The sequence below is a fragment of the Phoenix dactylifera genome, chromosome 16 (genome assembly GCF_051530095.1).
Source record: "Phoenix dactylifera cultivar Ajwa chromosome 16, Ajwa_hap1_PhDact_Kaust_v1.1, whole genome shotgun sequence".
Lineage (NCBI taxonomy): Eukaryota > Viridiplantae > Streptophyta > Magnoliopsida > Arecales > Arecaceae > Phoenix > Phoenix dactylifera.
This window is the reverse complement of record NC_143205.1, coordinates 22,689,552-22,715,103: the sequence shown is the minus strand read 5'-3', so window position 1 is coordinate 22,715,103 and position 25,552 is coordinate 22,689,552. Positions and strand designations below refer to the sequence as shown.

Genomic DNA, 25,552 nt, shown 5'->3' with positions numbered 1-25,552 from the left:
ATTTTGGCTGCCAATTGCTGTGTAGAACTTCCATAGAGTAAAGTCACCCAACTATTTCAAAGACAATTAAGGAGCTTATCCATAAAAAATATTATTTATTTCAAGCCAAACAAAAACAGACTATAAATTTACATTAGTTCGTGTGAAGTCAAGACTAACACAAACTCATAAACCAGCCCTGGTAGTAGTAAAAACTATCAGTTACTCCTTTCAAAAAACCAACATTAATTGGTCTATATTGATAAACACTAATAACATAATTTTATTTTTATAAAAAGTAAAAAAGATATAATTATTTTAATATATCATCTATCAATCGGATTACAAATCATAACTCTTCATCAAATATTTTCTAAGGTAGATCCACAAAATGCGACACCACATATCATGCTAAAGTTTACTGCTGCTACCCTCAGGGGCGGCCCGATACATTTGGGGGCCTAAGGCGAATCCAATGAATGAGGCCTTTTTTTTAATAATAAATTTTTTTAATAAATATAAAATATTTAAAAAAATAATATGAAAATAGATAGCTATCAAGTATACTATTTCAACAAAGATACATGAATCTAACAAAAGTAGGCAAAAAGTTTTTTCAGTTTAATATAATTTTTGAATGGAAACACAGAAATATAATTGCCGGGCCATAAAACTGATTAAATAATTGAGATAATGCTGGGCAATACTGTTTACCATGTCAAGCAAGAGCAGGATAAGAAAAGGTCATCCCGTGGCACTTCATGGTAGGTAAAGAAAAGAATTTGTCCAGAAAGAAGCCTCTCTATAAGAGAAAGTAGGGGCATTATGGGAAATTCACTCCATCTAATTAATAAAAGTCCCGTCCCACCATCTCCCCTTCAAGTGAGTACCCAAGCAGCAACTGCAACATCACAGCACAGCAGCCATTCAACCCCCTCCCTCCTTTTCTCTCTCTACCACCCAAGAGGGGAGAAGAAACCCAGAGGAGAAAATTAAAAGAATCTCCACCCTCCAAGAACTCAAGAAGTCCATCTCCAATCTCTCTATCTTTCTTCCCGATGGCCCAGCTGGATCAGGAGTAATGTGAGGGAAGGAAAACCAAGACTAAAACCAAAAAAGAGAAGGGATGAAAGATAAGAGTGGCTTCATGCGTGTATCAAGCCAACCAAATCCCTCCTCCTCCTCTCTCTCTCTCCACCCAAAACAAAACTACTGTCCCCAACTTCCCAAATTGCCTCTCTGCAGGCCAGAAAACTCTCCACCTCCCTTCCATCAAGGGGGAAGACTCGTAGCCTTCCATCAAGGGGGAAGCTCCTGTTCCTGTTTTCACATGGGGCCTTTGCTTCCTTTTGGTCACGCCTCCCGGAGGCCCTCCATTGGCCTGAGGCCTTAGGCGACCGCCTCGGTCGCCTAACGCTCGGGCCGGCACTGGCTACCCTTGCCAGCTTTTTTCTTCTTTATAAGGTAACTTTGCCAACTAAGTCGAGGATCGCTGAATGCACATATCTTCAAGCATGTTGAATTTTACCCATCTATTTGTGCATATCTCAAAACATACAAGAATCACTAACCGTACATATCTCGAAACATTCTAAATCTCTTCATTCGTGAGGATGGTTGCCAAAAAAAAAAAAAGAGTAAGGATATCTTGGTTATACGTAATGGCTGGTGAAAAGTTTGAAACAATTTGAAAATTTTCAGAATTTCTTGGAAATTTTTTAAATCTAGCCGTGTTTTTTGGGGAGGCTTAAATTGAGGGGTGTTCAATGATATTCGCGCGAGGGATGGTCATTTTTCCGACCATCCGACAAGATGGCAACCAAGCGTGGCACGCGTCGCAATTCGATCACAGTTGGGGGGCATATTGGGAAATCAACATAATTTTCTAAAATATTAAATACCGTTTCCGTGTCTGTCCACTTCTCGGATGAACGCGAAGCGACAGCCCAGAAGGAAACGAAGCCGGGGGGCGAGAAAGCGGGAGAGGTCGGAGCAGCGGGAAGGGGTTCTCCTGAGGCGACCGCAGCGGCGAAAGAAGAAAAAGAAGTGCTTCTCTCTCCTCTTCCCCACCTCTAAATCCCCCTCTCTTCGCTCTCGGCGACGCCTCCCGTGGCATCCAAGAAGGGGAAGCGGAAACAGAGGAGAAGGGGAGGGAGAGGGGGGAGTTCTTTGCCCTAGTTTAGCCCTAGGCATTGGAACGCCGGAGCTGATCTCGGCCGCTAGGTGTAGAGGGATACAGGTAGAGCTAGGGAGAGGAAGATACGGTCCGAGGAGATAAAAAACGGTTCCTTGTAAACATAAAGGACGTGGCGGATCCAAGGCGGAGCTGGAATTCTCGTATCGTCGTTAAAATTGTTGGTTTTGCTGGATTCTTTTCGTTGGATTCTTTGCTACGGTTTTGGAACCTCTTTGAAAGGATCGGATCGAGGAGCTTCTCGAGTCTCTTACCCTGTCGAGATCTGGAATGGTACGGAATTCCTTGAACTCGGGATCGCTGATTCTTGACTTTTTTTTATTGATTTCTTGGATTCTTGGTTAGTCCGGAATTCTAATTATGTTTCGTACCCCTTTCTGATCGGGTTAATAAACCCAAGATGACATCTAGAACCGCAAACTATCTGAAATGGGGCAATCTTTTCCTTTTGTATATTAAACTAACACCCACATTGATGTAACTAACTCGAATGGAGAATTCTGTAAGGACTTTATTTGAAGTTGTAAATTTCAGCGATTGGCTGGTGGGAGTCTTCAATCAACTGAAAAATCCAATCCTGATGGGTCCGATAACTTGCTTGTAGTCTTTGCATTATATTCTGCTCCCTATATCGCCGATGTTTTGTCTTTTTTAGTACTTTCGGTAATCACTAGTCTATGGATGTCCAAATTACTTTTCTGCATTGTGACCGGATTAATGGTGCTTCGCTAAGCTTCCCATTTCATAGAGAAATGCGTGCTGTCTAAAGTTCTAACCCCGTTATGACCTTATGCTTGGCAGGCGACCTCAGTCAATATCACAGTAGGATCTCAGGTTTGGGTCCAGGACACCAATGTGGCTTGGATAGATGGGGAAGTCTTGGAGGTCAAGGGTGATGAAATAACAGTAAGCTGTACTTCGGGGAAGACGGTGAGTGCTTCTTATTGACTATTTTATGTCGCACACTTTGCCGTCTACAGTTCAATTTTGGGCTTTATGCCTGTGGACACACACTTAGTTTGCTTTAGCCATTTTGTCTTTGATGGAGATATGCTTCAAATGCTATTGTTCTTGGTTACATGCTTGTTCATGTTCGTTTACAATTAAAAATATCTAGGACCAATCCAGGAAGGCTTTTTTGTGCTCTTGTGTTGTTTCATAGGATCATTATTTGTTTCTGTTGGCTTATAGAAATTAAAAATGGAGACTCTGTTCCTTTTGTTGCAGGTCACCGTTAAAGCTTCTGGTAACCATCCTAAGGATCCTGAAGCACCACCTTGCGGAGTTGATGACATGACAAAACTTGCCTATTTGCATGAACCAGGGGTTCTGCAGAACTTAAGATGTAGATATGACATCAATGAAATCTATGTAAGTCACTTCATAGGTTTTAGGATGGATTAGTATTTCATTTGCACTATACATATTCTTGTATGGTGCATGGTTGCATTTATTATAATGTTTCTTATTTATTTTAGGCAGTTGTGTCCATTCAGTTTTTTTGGCATTCTGAAGTAGGCAGTGGCTAATCATTCTAATTTATGATCAGACTTATACTGGAAGTATATTGATTGCTGTCAATCCTTTCCGCAAACTGCCCCATCTCTATGATAGCCACATGATGGAACAATACAAAGGGGCAACTTTTGGTGAGCTGGCCCCCCATCCCTTTGCTGTTGCAGATGCTGCATACCGGTACTTCCCAAATTCCTGTTAGACATACTTGAAGCTCTGAAATGCCTCTATTTTTTCAACACAAGAGTCATTCATAATGCAGGTTGATGAGAAACGAGGGCGTAAGCCAATCGATATTAGTAAGTGGAGAAAGTGGAGCAGGTAAAACAGAAAGCACCAAAATGCTTATGCGTTATCTTGCTTACGTGGGAGGGAGAGCTGCAGCTGAAGGCCGGACGGTTGAGAAACAAGTGCTTCAGGTGATATTGTTGTTGATTTCTTGTCTTGTATCTGAGCAGGGTGTCAGGATTTCAAGTACATTGGTTCTGTTTAAAAAATTTCTTTTCTTTGAAAATGTTTTTTTTTTCTTCTCCTTTTATTCTTGCATACACCTTATCTTGAGTATATTGAATCATCCTATGCAGTCCAATCCTGTTCTTGAAGCATTTGGCAATGCAAAGACAGTCAGAAATAATAACTCAAGGTGGGGAACTATTACCATGATTTTTAATTCTTTCTTATAAAAGTTATATACCGTGCATGCTTTAAATTGCTTGATTGCTATATTGATTGATGTGTTGTGTGCATAGTCGTTTCGGCAAGTTTGTTGAGATCCAATTTGATCAGAGGGGGAGGATTTCAGGAGCTGCCATCAGAACTTACCTTCTTGAAAGATCTCGTGTCTGCCAAGTATCTGATCCTGAGAGGAATTATCACTGTTTCTACATGCTTTGTGCTGCACCACCGGGGGTATTGATTATCAGATTTTAACTGTTTTCATGCTCCTTTGTTTTACTCATATACAATATTTGTTTTACTCATATTTGTATCATATATTATACATGCTCCATGGAAAATACCATGGGATGGGTTGGTTGTAGCAATGCCTATGGAATTGCCGTACTTTGTAGCATTTGTACACGGCACTTGCAACTACCTTTTAAGGAAGGAAGCCATGTGGCATGACACAGAAGTATCAGTTTGTAGATTGTCACTTGACGTCCTATTCTCTAAGCTTATTTATGCAGCGGATATGAGATCATTCATCATCTTTGAAGGTCATGACCTAAGTATGAACCATTAGATACAATATGAGACACACCAAGTAGATTATTACATGAGGTCCATGGGCCCCAACTCATCATTCCTGAAACTGAGATCCTTGAAGGTAAAGAGTGGAGATGCAATGTGGATTTATGATTCATATGTTCGCGATTTATGAGTTTGATCGAATCTTAGAAACCTTGTTTTAGGGACAACAAAGGTCTTGTAGGGTTTGCACCACTGCTTGACCTTCAAAGGAGGTTGGGAGAGGGGGGTGGGGGTGGAGTGGGGTGTGTGGGGAGGTTGCAGCGTGTAATATATTCGGTTTCTGGGCCTTGCAAACTATGTTGATTCTTAGATCTAGTGGTATATAAATAGCTAGTGTATAGCAGCCTAGATCCATGTGCCTTATGGATGTAAAGTATGTTTGAAGTCTGGATATCTGACATAAATTGAGCCTAATGCTTTTGATTCAAGGTTTTGGGAAGAGAAGGGCCATATGCACGATGCAAGCTGTAAAGTGCAACGCACTTGATTGGGAAAATATTAAATCTAGATTTCATGACCTGTAGGGGGTTGTGGCAGTCATAATCAGTGAGCTGAGAAACCCTCAATCAATGCATTTGTCCTCTGAGATTAAGAAAATTGGGCCCCAATACGCTTACATCAGTTGTTTGTTTCTGGACTTTAGAATGCTGCTTGCAGAGAAACTAGATATTAGTTGATATTCTAGCCTTGACCTTCATACTTACAACATACTTGAGTATATAGGACTGTTAAGTAGAAATTGATATTTCAAAAATTTGCTGATGGAAAGGACTGGATGGTCTCATGTGTCAACCATAATGCCATCCTCCATATCATCACTCATTTCCTTCTGACTTAAAATGCTGCTGTGAAAGAATAAAAGTTCAGAGAGAGAGAGAGAGAGAGAGAGAGAGAGAGAGCGAACAGGTCTCTGATAGAGGGAGAAGATGTAGACAAGTCAAGTTATGATACATTGTTTCTTTAGTTCTAGTGGGAAAAAGATGAAGAATAACTAGATAACAGGTGGAAATAACTATGCTGACAGCGACGCTTAATGAATAGTTGTTGAGTTCCTATATCTTTAATATTACATGTGAGGAACTGTTAATACCAAAGTGGCACATTTATCAGAACACATTCTTTTGGACCTAATTTACTTGTCAAATTTTTTATGGATGATATATATGATTTGCCTCTAGAGCAGGCTAGACCAATGCCTGCATGATATATTACAAAATGTAATCGAATAGGCAGCCTACATGTGTGTTATAGTTATTATTAGTTTTTGCTTTTCTTAATTTTACTTGAAACATTGAGCTTTTGCGAACTCTATTTTAGTTGCTATAAAGGGTTAAATCATCCATCTAGACTATTAACACATATATGGATTGCCTGTCAGGACATTGAGAAATATAAATTGGGAAATCCTAGAACATTTCACTATCTTAACCAGTCCAACTGCTTTGAGCTTGCTGGCGTAGATGATTCTAAAGAATATCTGGAAACTAGAAAGGCGATGGATATTATTGGAATCAGTTCTGATGAACAGGTAGAATTTTTTATTTTACTGCTGACTTCAGGGAAGAAATCTTCAGTGCCTGTTACCATTGATCGTTTGAGCTACCTGCAGCTTGTGCTTTTATGTGATGTGACTTTTTCTTCATTTAGGATGCAATATTCCGGGTTGTAGCTGCTGTTCTCCACTTAGGTAATATTGAATTTGCAGAGGGAAAAGAAACAGATTCATCTGAGCCAAAAGATGAAAAATCGTGGTTCCATTTAAGAACTGCTGCTGAGCTTTTTATGTAAGCACCATTTCCTAGAAGATCTTTTGCTTTCTAAGATCATATTGGGTGCACATGTTCCTAAGAAAAAACCTTAATGGAACTTCCTACAGGTGTGATGCAAAGGCCCTTGAGGATTCTTTATGTAAGCGTATCATTGTAACCCGTGATGAACAAATAATAAAAAACCTTGACCCAGAAGCTGCAGCTCTTAGTCGAGATGCCTTGGCAAAGATCGTATATTCACAGCTGTTTGATTGGTAGGTGTCCATCCAATTTCTTTGATGAACTTTTTAGGGTTCTTCCCCCAACTACCCTCTCTCTAATGAGTTAAAAACCTTGTTTAGTTATGACTTCTGAAATTGCTCTGTCGAATTGCCTCTGAGTAATGTATATACTTTTAATTGCAGGATTGTGAATAAGATCAACAATTCAATTGGTCAGGATCCTGATTCAAAGAATTTAATTGGAGTGCTAGATATATATGGCTTTGAAAGTTTCAAGACAAACAGGTGCTTAACCGGTATGCTTTTGTGTTGTCATGTATGAACGTCTTGCTATGAACTGCCTAGATTATTCTGCATAAAGGTTTCTTCTGACTTCTTCAGTTTATTGACATTATTTGACTGAATAAATGATTCTTCATGCTTTATAGCTTATATAGAAAGATGTCTTTGACTACCTTAGCGTATTTTGAGATTCTTGGTTGGTAAGATTTTGAGTTTGATGAAGAACCTCATGATTTTTTTTTCCGGATATTCTTTTAGAAGGAAAATATCTAGGAAATTAGAATAGTATTTTTGTGTAGAAGATAACAATAGACACCACTGAGAATCGTCAATGACCAATGAAATCAAACAAATGTTGGAGACTTGAGGGATATCTTCTGAGGCCAGCTAGGAAGCATTAACACTTTCTGCTTTCAAAAATGCAGAGGCATGTGTGGTTGTCTGCATGCATTTGGCATGGAATATGCGGACAGAGTAGTTTATGGTATTTGAATATCTATTTATAATTTGCAAGGAATTTCACTTTGGCAGACTTCAAAAAAGCGTATATGACTCTTTTTTGAGCCTTTTAAAAATAAATTCTGGTGTATGCATAGCCTTATAGCTTACTGTCGAGGGAAGCTTTCTTGGAAATTGCAATTCCTTCTTAAGCTTGTCAAAGTTTTTGGCCATGTATGAATTATTTTTCATGCAGAAGTGTGCCCGCTTATTGCTGCTATTGTATCGTTTTAACATGAATTGGTCACACTCTAATCATTGACATTGTCATGTGCATAATTGTAGGGTCTATATTATAATATTTTTGTTCTTTGCAGCTTTGAGCAGTTCTGCATCAATCTGACAAATGAAAAACTGCAACAACATTTTAATCAGGTTTGACAAAAACTAATTGTGTAATTCTCCAACTTATCTACTATATGATGATAATTATTATTCTACTTAGTATATGGCTTTTGACTCATTGTTTTGTTTCATACAGCATGTTTTTAAAATGGAGCAGGAAGAATATACGAAAGAAGAAATCAGTTGGAGTTATATTGAGTTCGTTGATAATCAGGATGTTCTTGATCTCATTGAAAAGGTTTATCCTAACTACCTTTTTGTTAGAAGTAATAGGTAAAAAATGAGATGGAAACCATGCATGTATAATGGAAGCCATGCATCTGATGAATTTTGAGAAATTTGAAGCATTAGACCTTATCTGATGAAATTAAGGAAATGAAAGTAATTTTTTTGATGTAAGTTTGGCCATCTTACAACTTAGATTGTCAAATGTTAAAATGCCATCAAACTATAAACCTGTGATCAAACATTAAAGTGATAAATTACATAGTAAAGGTAATTGTCCAACATTTTACTTATATAAAGTATTTATTTTCGTTAGAAACCATTAAAATATATGTTTGATGTCCCAAAACAATATAATATACTTCAAAATGATTTCTAGTTTATTATCTTCCATTTTCTTCTTCATTTTCTTTTTTAATTTTCTTTTTCATAAGTGAAACCTGTGCAGAAACTGCTGAAATTGCTGAAGTTGCATCGTATATGGTCTGGCTGAAACTGTAAACAAAACCAAGCTTTGAACTGTGGGTCTGATTGTATTTCTATGGTTTATTTTTGAGATTTGGAGTGGAACGAAATATGATGGTGGAGAGTTGGTTTCACTCAATAGACCAGTTGCCTTTGACAAGGATTCCTAATGTTATTATTGTCAATTTCTTCCTTATCGAAATTTACCAAATTGAATTTACTCTGCAGTTTTGGTTCCTGTAGAATATCTTAATTTGTGAGAAGTTGAATAGAGATTTAGGGAATGTTAAAGCAATATTTCCATAAGGTTTAAATAATGTTACAACATTGTAAGTTCGAGCGCCAAGTAGGTTCCAGTAGGACCAACTGCAAATACTTCCAGAGTTGTTGGTTCACAATTTCATTTCCCACAAATTTTGTATATGGATTATGAATACTGACTATGTTGTTTGGTATTTTAAGCATGTTTATAAGGTTTACTTATACTAACACTTCATTATTCACTTCCAGAAACCAGGTGGGATCATTGCCCTTCTGGACGAGGCATGGTATGTGGGCATACCATCACATTTATTTTCTGTTTTGTTGTTTTGTATCCTTAGAGAATGTAGATTTAAATTCCAGTCAGCATTTGATTGGGCAAGATAGTGAGAGGACTTTTTTTTTTGTGCAGTATGTTGCCAAGATCAACGCACGAAACATTTGCTCAGAAGTTGTATCAGTCTTTTAAGAACCACAAACGCTTCAGCAAGCCAAAATTGTCACCCTCTGATTTCACCATTTCCCACTATGCTGGTGATGTGAGTACTTCTTGTTCATACTGTCTTCCCTATCCAATACTTTCTTTGTTACGTAAGCAGTAATTGTACAATACAAAAGTTAAAGAAAGCCTCTTTTCATTATTCAGGTCACATATCAGACACAGTTGTTCTTAGATAAGAACAAGGATTATGTTGTTGCTGAGCATCAGGCACTCTTGAATGCTTCCAAGTGTTCTTTTGTCTCCGGCCTATTTCCACCGCTTTCTGAGGATTCATCTAAATCTTCAAAGTTTTCATCAATAGGCTCAAGGTTTAAGGTACAACAATATTCTCTCAATTCAGTATGTGCTATGTCCTGTGCTTTTTTGATGGTTTGATACATGAGATCTCCTGTAATTATGCAGCAACAACTACAAGCTCTTCTAGAAACTCTGAATGCCACTGAGCCACACTACATTCGCTGTGTTAAACCAAATAATCTTCTGAAGCCAGCGATTTTCGAGAATAATAACGTTCTGCAGCAGCTTAGGTGTGGGGTAAGGATTTTCTATTAGCTTTAAATTGTTGTTGCTGCTGCTGCTGCTATTATTGTTATGATTACTATTATCATTTTTAATTGTTGTTATTCTGCATTTATTTCAAATTCTAACAGCTGTATGATGATCTACACCTTCTGCCTTAGGGAGTGATGGAGGCAATCAGGATAAGCTGTGCTGGGTTTCCAACTAGGAGGGCATTTTATGAGTTCATGGATCGTTTTGGCATTCTTGCACCAGATATTCTGGATGGGAGGTAGAGTGTTTCTTAGAGAAGCTTCGTTAAACATTTTTAGATTTGCTTAGGTTCATATTTCTATCTAATTTTTCTTATGGCAGTTGTGATGAGGCCACTGCTTCAAGGAGGTTGCTAGAAAAGGTGGATCTCAAAGGCTATCAGGTACTTGGGACTACAAGATAAAATACACCTCAATCACATTCTTTTTTTTTTTCTTTGCCCTCTACAAGTAGCCAACAGTTACAGGAGTTTCGAGAACCATCCGAGTCATTTTTTTGACCCACTTTTGTCAAAAATAATTTCAAGTAAAATGACATCCCTTTTACAAATAATTTTGCAACCTTATGGTTGTGGTCCTTGTGGATTTGAAAGTAGCTTATTGGTTATACTAAAAATAATAATTGTGCCGACTTTAATCAAAACATGGTAATAAACTAAAGTATATGCTCGATACCATGTGTAGGAGGAGCCATAAATTGTGTAATTCAGCCTTAACTCCCAAGTCTCAAGCATTATGTAGTAACCAGATATGGAAATATTTGTTGCTCTGTGGGATTGCTTGACTGCAACAGATGATCAGCTTCTGAACTCTTTGATCTGTTAACTTGATTTATGGCCTACAGTATCTGATCTGATGACCTGAGCCTTCGTTATCCTCACACTTTTCATCTCTCTTTTTCTTGTAACACACACACAGCCATTCTTGGGTTCAAAACCTGGCACCGATGCCTACCTCTCTTTTCACTTGGGTTGACATTTGCTTAATATGATGCTCAGCCTCTTTCTATTAGGTGGATTACTAGAAGTTAAAACTAGAACAAGATCTCATTACTCATTTACATTTCATTCCTAAATAATATCTCAACTAGTCGAGGTGTGCTTCAGTGATCTTTTAGGACTCAAGGAAATGGTGAAGAGGCAATCTATTTCTTATGCCCCATTTCATAATATACAATCTTTTACTAAATTTCGTTAAAATAAGGTTATCAAAGTATGACAATTCATAAACAAATGAAAGAAAATTATATTGTTTTAGGTAAAATTAGCTAACATAACATCCAGTCATCTAAATTGTTGAAATTTTTATTTTCCCATGATCTTAAGTTACTAGTGGGTCTTAAAAAAAATCTGATCTCTATGTCGATGGTTATCCTTAGTTGTATGTACTTTTAAACTGTCATACTTTTCTATACTTGTGTTGGTATTTTCCCCCCCTGTGTGCATGTATGCTTGGTGGATTGTCTTATTTCATGTAATGGCAAGATTTATCTACTTCATAACTTCATACTTCCAGATAGGGAAAACAAAGGTGTTTCTTCGGGCTGGTCAGATGGCTGAACTTGATGCTCGTAGGAACGAAGTGTTAGGAAGATCTGCTAACATAATTCAGAGGAAAGTCCGGTCATACTTGGCTCGTAAAAAATTCATTTTAGTGCAAAAATCAGCTGTACAGATTCAAGCTATGTGCAGAGGTAATTTCTGGATATGCATAATTATTGATTAACATTGATATTATTCAAAACTGACCAGTTTTTATTGATATTATTCAGTGATAGAATCAGCGGTTGTTGCTGATTGATATATGCATGATTTATTTTAATCTGATCCTATTTTTTCCCCCTGTTCTCCTTGAAGGACAACTTGCAAGGCAACGCTTTGAAGCCATGCGAAGACAATTTGCTTCTCTGAGGATTCAGACATGTTTCCGTATGCATCTTGCAAGAAAAGCTTACCAGGATTTGTCTTCTGCATCTATTATGATTCAGGCTGGTTTGCGTGGGATGGCTGCTCGTAAGGAGCTTCATTTCAGGCAGGAGAGGAGGGCTGCGGTTATTATTCAGGTAAAACAGAAAATAATGAATTAATACCAATACATTCATAGGAACACCACAGATTTTGCTGCTACAACACTGCCATGACAATATACGTGTATGCTATGACCACATGCAAGTATATGAAGACATACACATGCATTTTTTTTTGTACACTATAATAAATATATGAGGATAAGAAGAGACAATTATGATATTTATACTTTGGCTTTTGTGCTGATTGATGAATTGGAGTGAGAACTGAAAATTGATATATTCTGCCTTGATACATTAATTCTTGATGCCTTGTTTTTATAAGAACACGATTCCTTATTTGCATCTCGAGTTTATGGAGCATATACATTCAAGTGGACACTTCTGTTTCTTTCTATTAATCTTTTATTCTATTCTAACTTTCTGTCATTGAAAGAAGATTTCAAGACTTTCTCTTACTTTTCACCTTTAATCATATTCCTATTTTAGAGTCAATGCCGCCGATACTTGGAACGCTTACATTATTCAAGGATAAAAAAAGCTGCAATTACTACTCAATGTGCTTGGAGAGGGAAGCTTGCTAGAAGAGAGCTACGAAAACTTAAAATGGTAAACTTTCTTTTGCCAATGTTACAGCTCCTTTTAAATAGCATTTAGTGTGTTAATTTTTTACAAAGGGCTCAATACCTTTCTTTGAGTATTTAATAATCCTTTTGGAAGTTTGCAACACTAGATTTTCTATGCAGATTATATCACCATTACTTTGCATTTCTTTCTCTCTCTCTTTCTTTCTTTTTTACATGTTTGATATTATTTTTAACTGCCTGATATTATTTTTAACTGCCTGCAGCATTAAAACTTGTTCTTAGATGGTAAATTGATATATGAGATTTTTATTTTTTTTCCTGCTAAAGAGGCAGATGGAATGATATATTGTGAGGATTAAGCCTTAACCTAATCTTCTAGGTAGCTTAATTTTCTTCTCTTTATCATCAGGCGGCAAAGGAAACTGGTGCTATCCAAGCTGCCAAAAATAAGTTGGAGAAACAAGTTGAGGAACTTACATTGCGCCTACAGCTCGAGAGACGCATAAGGGTAAACACTTAGACAGTGATACTCCTTATTTAACAATTTCATCTGCTTATTGTTTATACTTATAGACGTTATTCCCCTGAAGTGGTTTTCATCTGAAAGTCGCCAGTACAACCTGTGGAATTGGTTGCGAGAAATGGTAGCTGAATTGGTCCAATTGATTGCTTATAATGTGCAGTGTCTATAAATTTTATTTTCTGATCCGTGGCTTGATGATTTAATTTGCATATAAAATCTTTTTGCTGCTGAAAAAAATGAAAAGAATAAGGATTGTATACAATTATTTATTTATTTTCTAGTAAGAGGGGAATCTAAGGGTAAAATATGTCATTCACATGTTTATATATCTGTTATTTATTCTTTGCATATTTTACCAAGTCCAGATTGAGATGTTGGAAATTGTGCTGAGTGTTGTATAGCTTATGATGCTTGAATCTTTTTGAATACTATTGAAAGAGCAAATAAGAATATGGCAAATTGTTGGAAGGAAAATATTAGTCAATATTGTTGCCATGTATGCCCTGCATAGCAAACAAGCTCATATAGAAAATGATCGAACATGTAGAATGGTTACTTAAAACTACTTAGTTGTTGTAGATTCTTGCACTGGTGTCACGTCTTCCTGCCTAACATTGAGAGATGATTTTATAGATTGAATGGGGCCAGCCAGTGGGTCGAGTTCTACGTTGTTTTGGCTGATCCTATTCAAAATTTTGAGTATTCTTGGCCAGGGCCTTGCATGCTTGCATCCCTTTATGATCCTGAGACAACTGTTTAAGATCTCTTGTTTTTCCTAAATACCAAGTTCATAGTCCTAATAGTCATGGTTCACCATACCGGCTCAAACTAGACAATACGGAGCGTACTGTACTATATCGGTTCGGTACAGAGGCGTACCGACACTCGGTATGCCGAAAAGATCTCATACCATATTGTATTGACACAGTGCTAGCGTGGCACTGGTATGGGGTCTGGTCCTGAGACGGCGGATTTTGCTGATAATAGTGTCCTGAGTTGGACGCCTTTTAAATAATCAAGCGTAGTCAGCTCGTATGGATGGCTGGTTGGCATTCTCATTATGTATCATGAGTCTACATGTATTTGAGTACTTTTATGCATGTGGTGATCTTTCTGTCTTCTTAAATTGTCAAGATGATTGATGCATTACTTTTCCTTTGTAGGCTGACATGGAGGAAGCGAAAACACAGGAAAATGCAAAATTGCAAGCTGAACTGCAGGAGATGCAGCTAAAATTTAACGAAACAAAAGCTTTGCTAATAAAGGAGCACGAGACTGCCAAAAAAGCTGCTGAGGAAGTTCCTGTCATTAAAGAGGTCCCAGTTATTGATACAACCTTGACAGATAAGCTTAGAGAGGAAAATGAGAAACTTAAGGTGAGCCAAGATATCTGCATGTTCTTCTTTAAGGTTAATTTTTTTTCCACTTTTAAGGATGTTGATTGTCAGATTTTCATTTATTTTGCAACTGCAATCTTTTATGGGAAGAGGTTGTTGATTGTCAGATTTTCATTTATTTTGCTCTCTGCTCTCTGTCTCACCAAGTTGTAAATGTTTGTACTTGGAAATTATAGCATTGGACACTCTTTATGTAGGCTTTGGTGAGTTCTCTTGAAAAGAAGATTGATGAAACTGAGAAGAAGTTTGAAGAAACAAGCAGAATTAGTGAGGAAAGGTTAAAGAAGGCAATGGAGTCTGAGTCAAAAATAGTTGACCTGAACAATGCAATGCGAAGGTTCTTTTATTTTTTTTTTCCACTGAAGTTTCTGGATGCACGAATACCTCTTCTTTATTATGTCTTATCCTATGTTATTCTTTTGATTTGAAAGTCTCTAGCTCAGGCAAAAACTGTCTAACTGGCAACTAATTATTATTTTGTAACAGCCTTAAAGAAAAACTATCAAACATGGAGTCCGAGGATCAAATTCTCCGACGGCAATCCTTGTTGCACGCCCCTGTAAAACGCATGTCTGAAGATTTGTCAATTCCAACAACTCCAACAAAACATGTACCAACATGTTCTGAGAAAATGCTTCATTAGTTCTTTACATTATTAGTTATGCTTCTTATTCCTTTTGGTCTCTATTTTTGCAGAATTTGGAGAATGGTTACCATGATCTTGTGGAGCCCAAGGTTGTCCACCATTGTACTTTGCCTTTTGGATCATCTTCTGTTGTTTCTTGTGAGCATTATTATATTTAAGTTCTGCATGATGAGAATATCTGTTCCTGCAGGAACCTCAAAGTGCACCTCCAGCTATTAAGGATTATGCAAACACTGATTCTAAGTTGAGGAGATCTTATATAGAGAGGCAGCATGTATGTGCACATTTTCAGAAAGAAATTAACCATTTATCCATGCATATTGTGCTTGTGGATGATTTTGTTTATCTATTTTGACAAGTAGATCTTTTTTGTTCAGGAGTGTGTTGATGCCCTCATTAATTGTGTCAACAAACATATTGGGTTTAGTCAAGGAAAACCAGTTGCTGCACTTACCATATACAAATGCCTTCTACACTGGAAATCTTTTGAAGCAGAAAAGACTAGTGTTTTTGATCGTCTAATTCAGACCATTGGTTCTGCAATTGAGGTAATTAGATGTTTCTATGCTAATTAATTGTTTATTCTGTTATGATTAACTGATGGGATTCTTGAACTTTCTCCCCATCTCAGCAGATCAATTTGTACTTGCTTATAGGGATGGTCTTGACTGGAACCCATTTTCCAACCAACCTAACCTGGCCCATTGGCTTCATGGAATGGGTTGGTTCAGGTCAAGACCCCTCAACTCTGTTGGTCATGGGGGTTACATATGTAATGATATTGTTAATACGTGCACCCAGTTTTGTGTAGTGACTAATGGGTGATATGAGCCATTAGATATTGATCAGCGGCTCATAATTTAACAAAAGAATAGATGGAGAAGGGTTTGTACTGTATATTTTGTTAATATGTTAAGTTGTTAATTGTACAAACATGTTTTGATTATTTGGCATAAGCAAAACGGTTTCAGATAATTATAAACAATCCAAAAAAGTGTGAAAAATAAATAGTCTACTGGTGCAATAAAAGTTCAGAATCAAATGAGTCTAAACTAATTAAATGGGTCAGCCAGGTTTACTGCAGGTTGGGTTTGGGTCAGGTCCATAGGCCCTTGTTAATGTTATATGAGCTTAACTTGACCAAACCTGCTGATTGTTGCTCCTGCTTGCTTATAGACAACTATATATGTGTATTTATTCTGTAGCTTTATCAACTGCTTAAGTTTTATTAGTGCAACCTACAATTGCTGAAAAGGTATTCACTATAAAAACTGAGATTTCTGAATCAGAGGTAACTAAACTGCTATCCATCACTTCCATCTGCAGAAATGATCCCATTTTTTTTTAAAAAAACTCAAATGGCTTGCCAAAAAATACACTGGATATTATTGTAATATTTCTAGCCCTTCTTTAATACTTTCATATGATCCTCTCTGTACCTAATTATACACACATATATTATTCTTGAGAGCGAAATACTTGATAATCTTTTTTAATGTTTTTGAGAGATAATTCTCAGACCAGGTTAAAAAGTCAAGTTGTCAGATGATACCAAGGTTTCTTGGGCTCAAATGTCGTTACCTAGAAAACAAACTAGGAATTTAAATGCATTGAACTTGAGATTTTTTTTACTTAAATCTCGTGATTTATGATGTCATTCTTATAATTCCATACTACTATAATGAATGAGGCCATTAGAAGAATCATATGAGTTGCAGTAATCGAAACATTGGAGAACTCACTGATGATATGAGCAAGCAATTTGACTTGAGGTGTCCTCATTAATAAGAGGAGCTTACATTTGTGTCTAGAGTTCAACAAAGGGGAAAAAGGATCAATAATATCATGAATGAGGATTTGAGAACTTGAATAATCTTTGCAGTGACAACAGATCTAACTGTTAACAGAATGATGGATGAAGTCGATGAAGCATTTAAAACTGCTTAATAACTTTGGCAAGGCTTGATGGGAATTGTAATGGGCATAACATAATTGTGATGGGTATAGATTTCATGTATGTTGTCGTAAACAAGTATTACCAAAGACTGCACTAAATAAGGTAAAACGGAGTTTGAATAGAAGCAAATTAACATTTGCTTAATAACTTTTGGCTGATCTTTTCTGTTTAACTAAAAAAAAAAAAGGAGATTTTGGTCAACTTATTTTAAATGCTATTAATTGTTATTTTCAAGTTGGTCCACTGTGCCGCATATACAGGATCAACTATCTTGAGCCTTCATTAATGGCCTCTCGCTCTTCAAGCCCATTATTAACTTATTGCTAACTCAGGTATAGACATCAGTCATATGTGTGACGCACCAGTCATACCTAGCTTTGTGAAGTATGCTTTATAGCATAAACTTTATCCCTGTTTTACAACTTGTTGATAGTAATACGTCATGTAGAATTTGTGGCCCATGTTTTGCCCTTTACTCAATCCTTGGTGCTACTCTGTCAATGAAATTCATATACCATAGTGCTCCTTTTCTTTTTGCAGCCATCCAGCCAGTTCTCTTTCTTGTTTGGAGGCTTTATCTATCTCCAAGAAATATCTTGGAAAAATTTAGGCACGATCCTCTTGTGGTGTACAATTAGTTTTCTAAGACTAGCTGGAAAGAGTCAAGTGATCGATCAGTGTTTTTCTTGGGCTTCTCTTTTGTCTGTTGCCTCTGTTATCTCTGCATGCTGTTTATGATCGAGCAAAAGCTATGGAACTTGTAAAGAAGATCTCAATCAACAAACTTAATATTGATACTATCTTTAGTTATTATTTGGGTAGTTGCTTTTGATACCAGCATCTGTAATTTCACCATTGTTATCTCATTCTGATGAGAACTTTGATGCAGAATGAGGAGAACAATGATCATCTTGCTTACTGGCTATCAAATGCATCTAGTTTGTTATTCCTGCTACAACGGAGTCTCAAGGCTGCTGGGGCTGTTCAGCATCGCAAGCCCCCTCCTCCAACATCACTGTTTGGGAGGATGACACAAGTATGTGATTGTCATGATTTTCTTCTTTAAGAAATTTCATTTTCCAAATTGAAATGATAATAATACTGAATCGTCACAACTATTTCGATATCTTATTTTGACTATTGCATTTATGCTTCATCTTGGATGCATAATGCATTTTGACTTAACAACATATTTGTGTCTCGTATCATGGCATGTTCTAGAGATTTCATTCTTCTGCAAATATTCCCGTGGATGAACTGAATGTTGTTGTGCATCAAGTTGAGGCCAAGTATCCTGCCTTGCTTTTCAAGCAACAACTCACAGCTTACGTGGAGAAGATGTATGGAATTATCCGTGATAATGCGAAAAAAGATTTGTCTTCATTGCTTTCATCATGTATTCAGGTAGTTTGCATGCTATTTTGCTTTCATTAACCAGTACTGCTTGTCTCTAAAGGCTAAACTCCTGCTGTATGGTTTCTTTTAAAGATAGTTTGTAAAAATCGACAATATCTTGGTCAGTGTATTGGAATTAATTGTTGTTTTGAGCCTTCAGATAATGAGTGTTTTCTCTTTAATGGTTCTGTTATTCAGATTACTCTTTGATATCATTGGCTATGTTATATGTTATAAACATGCATCTGCTTGAATTAGTAAGTTTTAAGGATTCTCCTGTGACCCTACCAATAGGATTATCAATCCTATTGCACAGCTGGTGTGCCAAAATGCATGTTGGTCCATATAAGTGTCCATATAAATCGACAATTAGCATCCTCGATCATGACCTACACATTCAACACATTAGGACAATAAAGGGCTTTGAATATGTTGGAACATGGTCAACTGAGCTTATGGTCATGTTATTGGTCACTAAACATTTTGTGACGACTCCAGGCATGGTTAAGATGTTTCCATAACATTTGTTTTGGTGTCTTAGCATTTTATATATTATAACCCATAATAAACAATGTGAATTCTCTGTTTGTAGATGTGGCTTATCATGTATTTTGCCCCTTTTAGGATTGGAACACAACTTAGTTTTTAGTATGCAATTTTCCTAGATTTTGTTATGTGGATTTATTGTCAAAATTGTCTTGCTTTGCTTTATATGTAATCTTTCAGATTATTAGAATATTTGTGACCTTAACTTTCACATCTCAATTGCTAATTTAATTGATCTTGAAAATTAAGGCACCAAGAACAAGGGCGCTGAGAGGCTCGGGGCGTTCATTTGGGAGTCAAACTCAGGGTAGCCACTGGCAGAGCATGATTGATTGCCTCAATAATCTTCTGCAAACATTGCAACAAAACTATGTAAGTTTCTTTGGTAAAGTTCAAATAATCTTTGAGCTAGCCCAGGCTTAATCCCGACGTCAGGCTGGGAATGAAATCTTAGGCCTGCTGAGCCTGGCCTAGCCTGAAAGTGGTCCAAGTATAGCAGGCTGGAATTTGACCTTTGTTTGGATTATTGAAAGGGCTGAGCTAGGCTCAAATCAGATCCAGTCCGTTTTGTACAGAATATTAAATCTGGGCTTGGCTTGTACTTCTTGGGTTTCAGGGTTTTTGGTCCTACAGCCTAAAATCTGAGACCCTTCCATGCCCACCTTTTGGCAGCTTCGCCAGCCTGTCCTGTTAACCCCCTTGATAAATTTGCATCCTTGGTAAATTTTCACCATTTATAGACAAGATACTTGTAAATGACCTGTTGGTTTTCCAGGTGGCTCCAATTGTAATTCAGAAGATGTTTACTCAGATTTTCTCATTCATCAATGTACAACTTTTCAACAGGTCCGTGATTGTTTTGATTCATCTATCTTTTCATCTACATAGAGGCGATGCCTATAATTGTTTTGCTGCTGCTAATCTGCAGCCTACTCCTTCGACGGGAGTGTTGCTCCTTTAGCAATGGAGAGTATGTAAAGGCTGGTTTGGCTGATCTGGAGTTATGGTGTGGGCAAGCAAAATCTGAGGTAATCATCTTTGATTTACAGTTACTGAATAACTTTTGGTTGCTCTGTATCTCTGACAATTTCTCACCTTGCAGTATGCTGGATCGTCTTGGGACGAACTTAAGCACATAAGGCAAGCTGTGGGTTTTTTGGTATGTAATTTGTGTTACCATCTGAAGCATCATAGAATATCAATTTGTAGAGTTTATTTGAAATTCTAAGCCATATGAAAATTAACCTGTATAGTTGGGATCGTCTTGTACGCCTTGATACAGTGTATACAGATATAAGTTCTTATTTCCTTTCTGTGGCCAGGAATACCATCTCATTTCCAAGAAGGATATATTCTTACTTTGCATATTCTTCATCACTAAATTGTTCAATACATGATTTTTTTAGGGACTTTCATTACTGGGCATCACTGCTACAGATTTGCTATACTAGTGTCCTAACTTTGCCTAAAGTTACCATGATTCCATTATTAACATTTTTTATCTGTTTTGTATCAATAAATTGTCCAGCTAGTAAAAGAATTCCTGTTAGAGATTGTAAGATATAACCTGAAGTATTGTGCATCCTACTTTGGTTGTCGTTGCTTATTATTTCCCTTGATGTATGTGAAACATGCAGCAATCTTTCCAAAAGCAGATGAGCATATTGATCACCCAGAATAAGCAGACCCACTGCGTCTACTCAATTTTTTGACATATACCCTGCTGTGCATTGCCTAATCAATAGACTGTGGCATCAATTTTTTTTCTTAGTGTTATTTTCCTTTTCAGTTCTGTATTAAACAATACTGGCAGTGCTGATGGTTTATTTAGGATGCCAAAGAAATTGTTTCTAGAAAAAAGTCACATCCTAATCTTTTTTTTAAAACACCTTTGTCCAACCGTTTCTTCCCTGGTTGAACGCTCGAGTTAGCACACTTGATACTCTGAAGAAGCTAGGATTGGTGAAAATTAACACTATGTCAAAGGCACCAGTTGTTTATTGAAATGTTAAATTATGTTTCTTGAAATGTTATCAGGATTATTGAAGCAGGTAATTAATTAGGACAAAGATTGGATGAAATGCATCCTCTGCCATTCCTCACATTACCTGCTAAATCTGTTCTCCATTTGCAGGTAATATTTCAGAAGTACAGGATTTCCTATGATGAGATTGTCGGTGACCTCTGTCCGGTAACAACACCTGCTCTCTCTCTATTGTGTGTGTGTGTGTGTCTGTTTGAATTAGCATGCACATGCATGCATGTGCAGGAGCACCCTTTCATGTGTGTTTGTGCCTTTCTGCCTCTGTCATGCAGTTCACGTTTCCATGCTGATTGTTTCTTTCTGCAGATTCTTAGTGTTCAACAGCTTTACAGAATTTGCACACAGTATTGGGATGACAAGTACAACACGCAAAGTGTTTCTTCAAGTGTAAGTTCAAACAATTGTTCATCTGTCTCATGTAAATGTTATTACGTATCCTCAAGTATACGAAGAATCATGTTCAATTCTCCATGCTCATTCATTATTTCTGCTGAGTTTTTTGCACCTTCTTAAATTTTGGTTGTCGAAACCTGCGTTATACTAACCAACTAATCAAATGCATAATAATTTCTATATAGAATGCGAAGAAATAAATCACCTCTGATGACCAGCATAGCCTTTTCATGTTGAATTTTTATAAGCTACATTGATGATTTTTGTGCCATAGTGCACCTATCTGAGAGTTTATTTCAGGAAACAATAATTACTTGCTCCTTCATCGTGTCTTAATACAGGTTCTTTCCAGCATGCGGGTTTTAATGACAGAGGATTCTAATGATGCAGATAGCAATTCCTTCTTGCTGGATGATAACTCCAGGTAGCAGGAACAGGATTTTTTTTATACATCATATTGTTGTGAAAATCTATAAATTTGTGCATTGGCCTGAAACCTATAACTTGGGATGATATTTGATCAGTATTCTTCTTCTGTCTCCTGATGCAGCATTCCATTCTCAATTGATGACATCTCAAGTTCTGCAAAAGAAAGGGACTTCTCAGATGTCAAACCAGCAGAGGAGCTTCTCGAGAACCCAGCCTTCGAATTTTTACAGACATGAGGCTGTGGATCCTCGAGTATTTTTGTGTTCCCACAGTCGGCTCCTCTTGCAGATTCTTGCTTCTCTCTAAATTCTGTAAATCCATTCATTTTTCTCTATTTGTATTTTCCCTTGGCTGCTGGGTGTGTAAAATTACCATTTTTTCGAATTAGATATGTAAAATTCTTTCTAGGGGCAGCTAATGGGGGTGGAATGAGTTTCACCCCTCCCATAGAGTCTCTTTTACAAGTGAGGCAACATTCTTTTGTAGACAAGTTCCAGCTTTCAGTCAGTCAAATATAGGGTGTGGTGGGAGGAGAATGTCCAAATGATCCCCCCTTATATTGTATAAAGCATCGGATAAATGTAAAGTGACAGACTATGAAAACAGATATTTATAGGAAATTCTTTTTTTTGCCTTTTATTAACAGCAGGGCCAACTTGTGCTTGATTTCTCTATTGGTTGAAATGAAAGGATTACTCTTTTTGTTATTTATTTTTCCCCCTTGACATTTCTTTGCCGAAGGCCGGCGTTGGATGGTATCAGTATGACATTGCTGAAATTATGAAAGGCCCTTCTGCACTGATTTAGATGGTGATGGAACTGACGTACTCATGATTGGCTTTAAGATAGCAATTGATTACAGGGTAATCAGCAATTTTCCCATTCTGCTCCACATAAAGCTGGGTACTCCCACAAGTCTTTTCTTTTACTAATGTCCTCATGCAGGTAGTACTGGAGCTTGGACCAATACATATATAGAGGTCCTCAAAAGAACTCCTGTCTGTAAACGTTCAGACACTCAAAATGATTTTGCTTCCATGCTATCTGCAGGTTGATGTTTAGACTGCAGACATGGGAAATCCATGTGAAACTTTGGGTAAATAAGACATTCTATCTGCTGGGATCAGTGATGATGGTGTTCTATCGCCGTGTCAGAATTATTCATCAGTCGCTGTCGACCACGAAGTGGGCATAGCTGCATGTTGTTATGCTTGTTTAATATAAGCTAACATTAGTAAATGATAATGCAAGTGATTTATCTGACATGACAGTATTTAACTATTTTTTGATTTATGATGCACCTCGTTATATATTTTGTGAACCTAATAGACGCAATCCTGTTCTCAGTTGATGTACTCATATTTCTAACCTCGAAGCTGAGCATCCGGGGGTATTTGTTTGAGAAGGGTGTATGGTAGAGGAGCCTCTCGCCTTCCATCTCATGTGGCAGAAAAAAAAAGGGAGGTCCCATCGATGTCAGCGAATTAAAATCGTGATTGCATTCACTCGTTTATGTCCGCGTCACCCATAACTAGTGCTTCCCAGGCGATGCAACATGAAGCAATTATACTTCTTCAATTATATTTTTATTAAGAGAGATTATTACGTACATATCCGTATATATATATATATATACATGATCTCATAATTTGTCGTTGAAAAAGGTTCATAGTAAGAATTTTTCCAACAAAGCTTCTCCACCACCAATTATTTAACGATTTTTACTCCACGGTGCAGGATACGGCAGCCGGATCCAAACGGCAAGATCCAACAAGCACAATATTGTATGTCAGACTGCCTTGCATTTGACAAGCTCCCCGCATTGGAGACCCCGCAGGCCTCCTCGATCAAGCTGTTCGTTTTGTCTGCTTCTCATAAGACAGCCATTCTCGGAAGCTTACCGCGTTACAATGCTTTGGTGCCGTCTTCCGCAACTCGAAAAAGGCCAAGGCGTCGGGACAACTCTCTCTCTCTCTCTCTCCGTCTACATATGCATACATATAGATATATATATACATGGCTCCGCCTTGTGGCATTTCCATCCTCATAACTCCACTGGAATAAGCCTAGGCTCCTCGGACCACAACCAAAGAGCTCTCAAATGGCTCGGAAACAAATGCTGGCTGTCCTTGTAGTAGCTGCGGTTTCCATGGCCACCCTTCCGGCAATGGCTCGAGCCACCGAATATGTGGTAGGAGATGACCAGGGGTGGGACCTTGGCGTGAACTATACCGACTGGGTTCAGGGCAAGATGTTCGTAGTCGGCGACTCGCTAGGTACCCTCCTCTCCCCTCTTCGATTCTCCAATGGTCAAGCTATACGTTATCATTCTATGTATATACGCACGTTTAGCTTCGTATATTGACTCGGAAAGCCTGCATCTGTATCGGATGAAAATTATCTAACGCGGGTTGTGCTCCAATATGTTTTGGAAAATTCACTTTTCCTCGAGGTGAAAATTTTATAGTTAAATGAGGTGGAAAAACAATGTCTACGTGATTCACCGAGCCAAACTATAGCTTTGAATTTACTAGTTAGCTAGTATTTTAGACTTTGCAACGATTAGAAAATATTGGGGATTAAACGGATGGATTTGAAACTGTGCACGTTTCTTTAATTTTGCAGTCTTTAGGTACTCGCCTGACAATCACAACGTTCTCGGAGTCACTGGCCCAGCTTTCCGGGCATGCAATAAGACATCACCACTAAAGACTCTACAATCTGGTAATGATACAATCCCGCTCTCGAGTCCAGGGAGGAGATGGTACATCTGCGGAAAGGCCAACCACTGTGAATCCGGCCAGAAGTTTGTCATCACCGTCCTTTCAAGCTTGCAGCCTCCCGCCACACCCCCCGCGCCAGCCTCCGCGCCCACACCCCCCGCGCCCACACCTCCAGTTCCCGGTTCCTCCAACAAGATTATCATACCAGAGTACCAGAGTTTAATGGTGGCGACTGTGGCAGTGCTGATGACCTTCATTATTTAAATGATGGATTGTTTTAATTCATCAGGTGTCCTTGAGATTTTATTATGTACGCGCATTTGAATTTGCTTTATGCCATCATCGTATGTGCTGTCATTTGAAATTTATATCATCAACTTTTCTTTCATCTTAAAAAGAACATATACATCCTTAGAACACTAAATCTTCACGTCAATAATGCCTCTAGCTTGCTTGACCTAAAAGGCGTTACCATGTCATTGGCACGTCAAGCTCGACGCGAATAATTACAACCGTGTTACAATGACGAACCAAGCCATTGCATAATATATGTGCGATGCACGACAGAGTTTGATGAGAATAATTTTTTTTTTTTTAGTACAACGGCTACTAACACTGCTTTAGCGTGAGTACAACCAACATAATCAAGAGAGATGAAATAGTGTAAGGGTAGAGAGGTGGCTACAAAGTATATCCAACGAAACTCCCTCGAGTGTTGAGCAGTGAAGGAGGCAATCCAGTCTGCAGCCCTATTTGCCTCCCGATATATTTGAGCTGCCAGAAATAAGTCACAATCTCTCACCAGTATGTGGATGTCCTTGAGGAGTG

General features: G+C 37.8%; 1 protein-coding gene across 4 annotated transcripts; it reads left to right on the top strand.

Moving 5' to 3' along the window:
* Positions 1 to 1,900: 1,900 nt before the first annotated feature.
* LOC103714901 (myosin-6-like) lies at positions 1,901 to 22,644 on the top strand. Of its 4 annotated transcripts, none has more exons than XM_008802365.6 (39): positions 1,901 to 2,446; positions 2,975 to 3,103; positions 3,401 to 3,544; positions 3,723 to 3,868; positions 3,951 to 4,107; positions 4,273 to 4,331; positions 4,438 to 4,597; positions 6,318 to 6,467; positions 6,587 to 6,723; positions 6,816 to 6,962; positions 7,113 to 7,214; positions 8,027 to 8,084; positions 8,191 to 8,292; positions 9,255 to 9,292; positions 9,418 to 9,544; positions 9,652 to 9,822; positions 9,910 to 10,041; positions 10,188 to 10,297; positions 10,381 to 10,441; positions 11,574 to 11,751; positions 11,915 to 12,120; positions 12,574 to 12,693; positions 13,081 to 13,179; positions 14,358 to 14,570; positions 14,789 to 14,928; positions 15,078 to 15,201; positions 15,288 to 15,326; positions 15,428 to 15,511; positions 15,615 to 15,785; positions 18,084 to 18,230; positions 18,416 to 18,598; positions 19,385 to 19,507; positions 19,911 to 19,981; positions 20,064 to 20,163; positions 20,238 to 20,294; positions 21,270 to 21,326; positions 21,486 to 21,566; positions 21,914 to 21,996; positions 22,123 to 22,644. In XM_008802365.6, exons 1-39 carry the CDS (start codon positions 2,444 to 2,446, stop codon positions 22,235 to 22,237), a joined length of 4,524 nt encoding a protein of 1,507 aa, XP_008800587.4. In that variant the 5' UTR covers positions 1,901 to 2,443; the 3' UTR covers positions 22,238 to 22,644. The 4 variants fall into 4 exon arrangements, 3 of the variants coding, with proteins under 3 accessions (XP_008800587.4, XP_008800586.4, XP_088569100.2); XM_008802364.6 differs by having other exon boundaries at positions 15,288 to 15,329; XR_015974197.2 differs by lacking the exon at positions 19,911 to 19,981 and having other exon boundaries at positions 19,982 to 20,163.
* Positions 22,645 to 25,552: the final 2,908 nt, after the last annotated feature.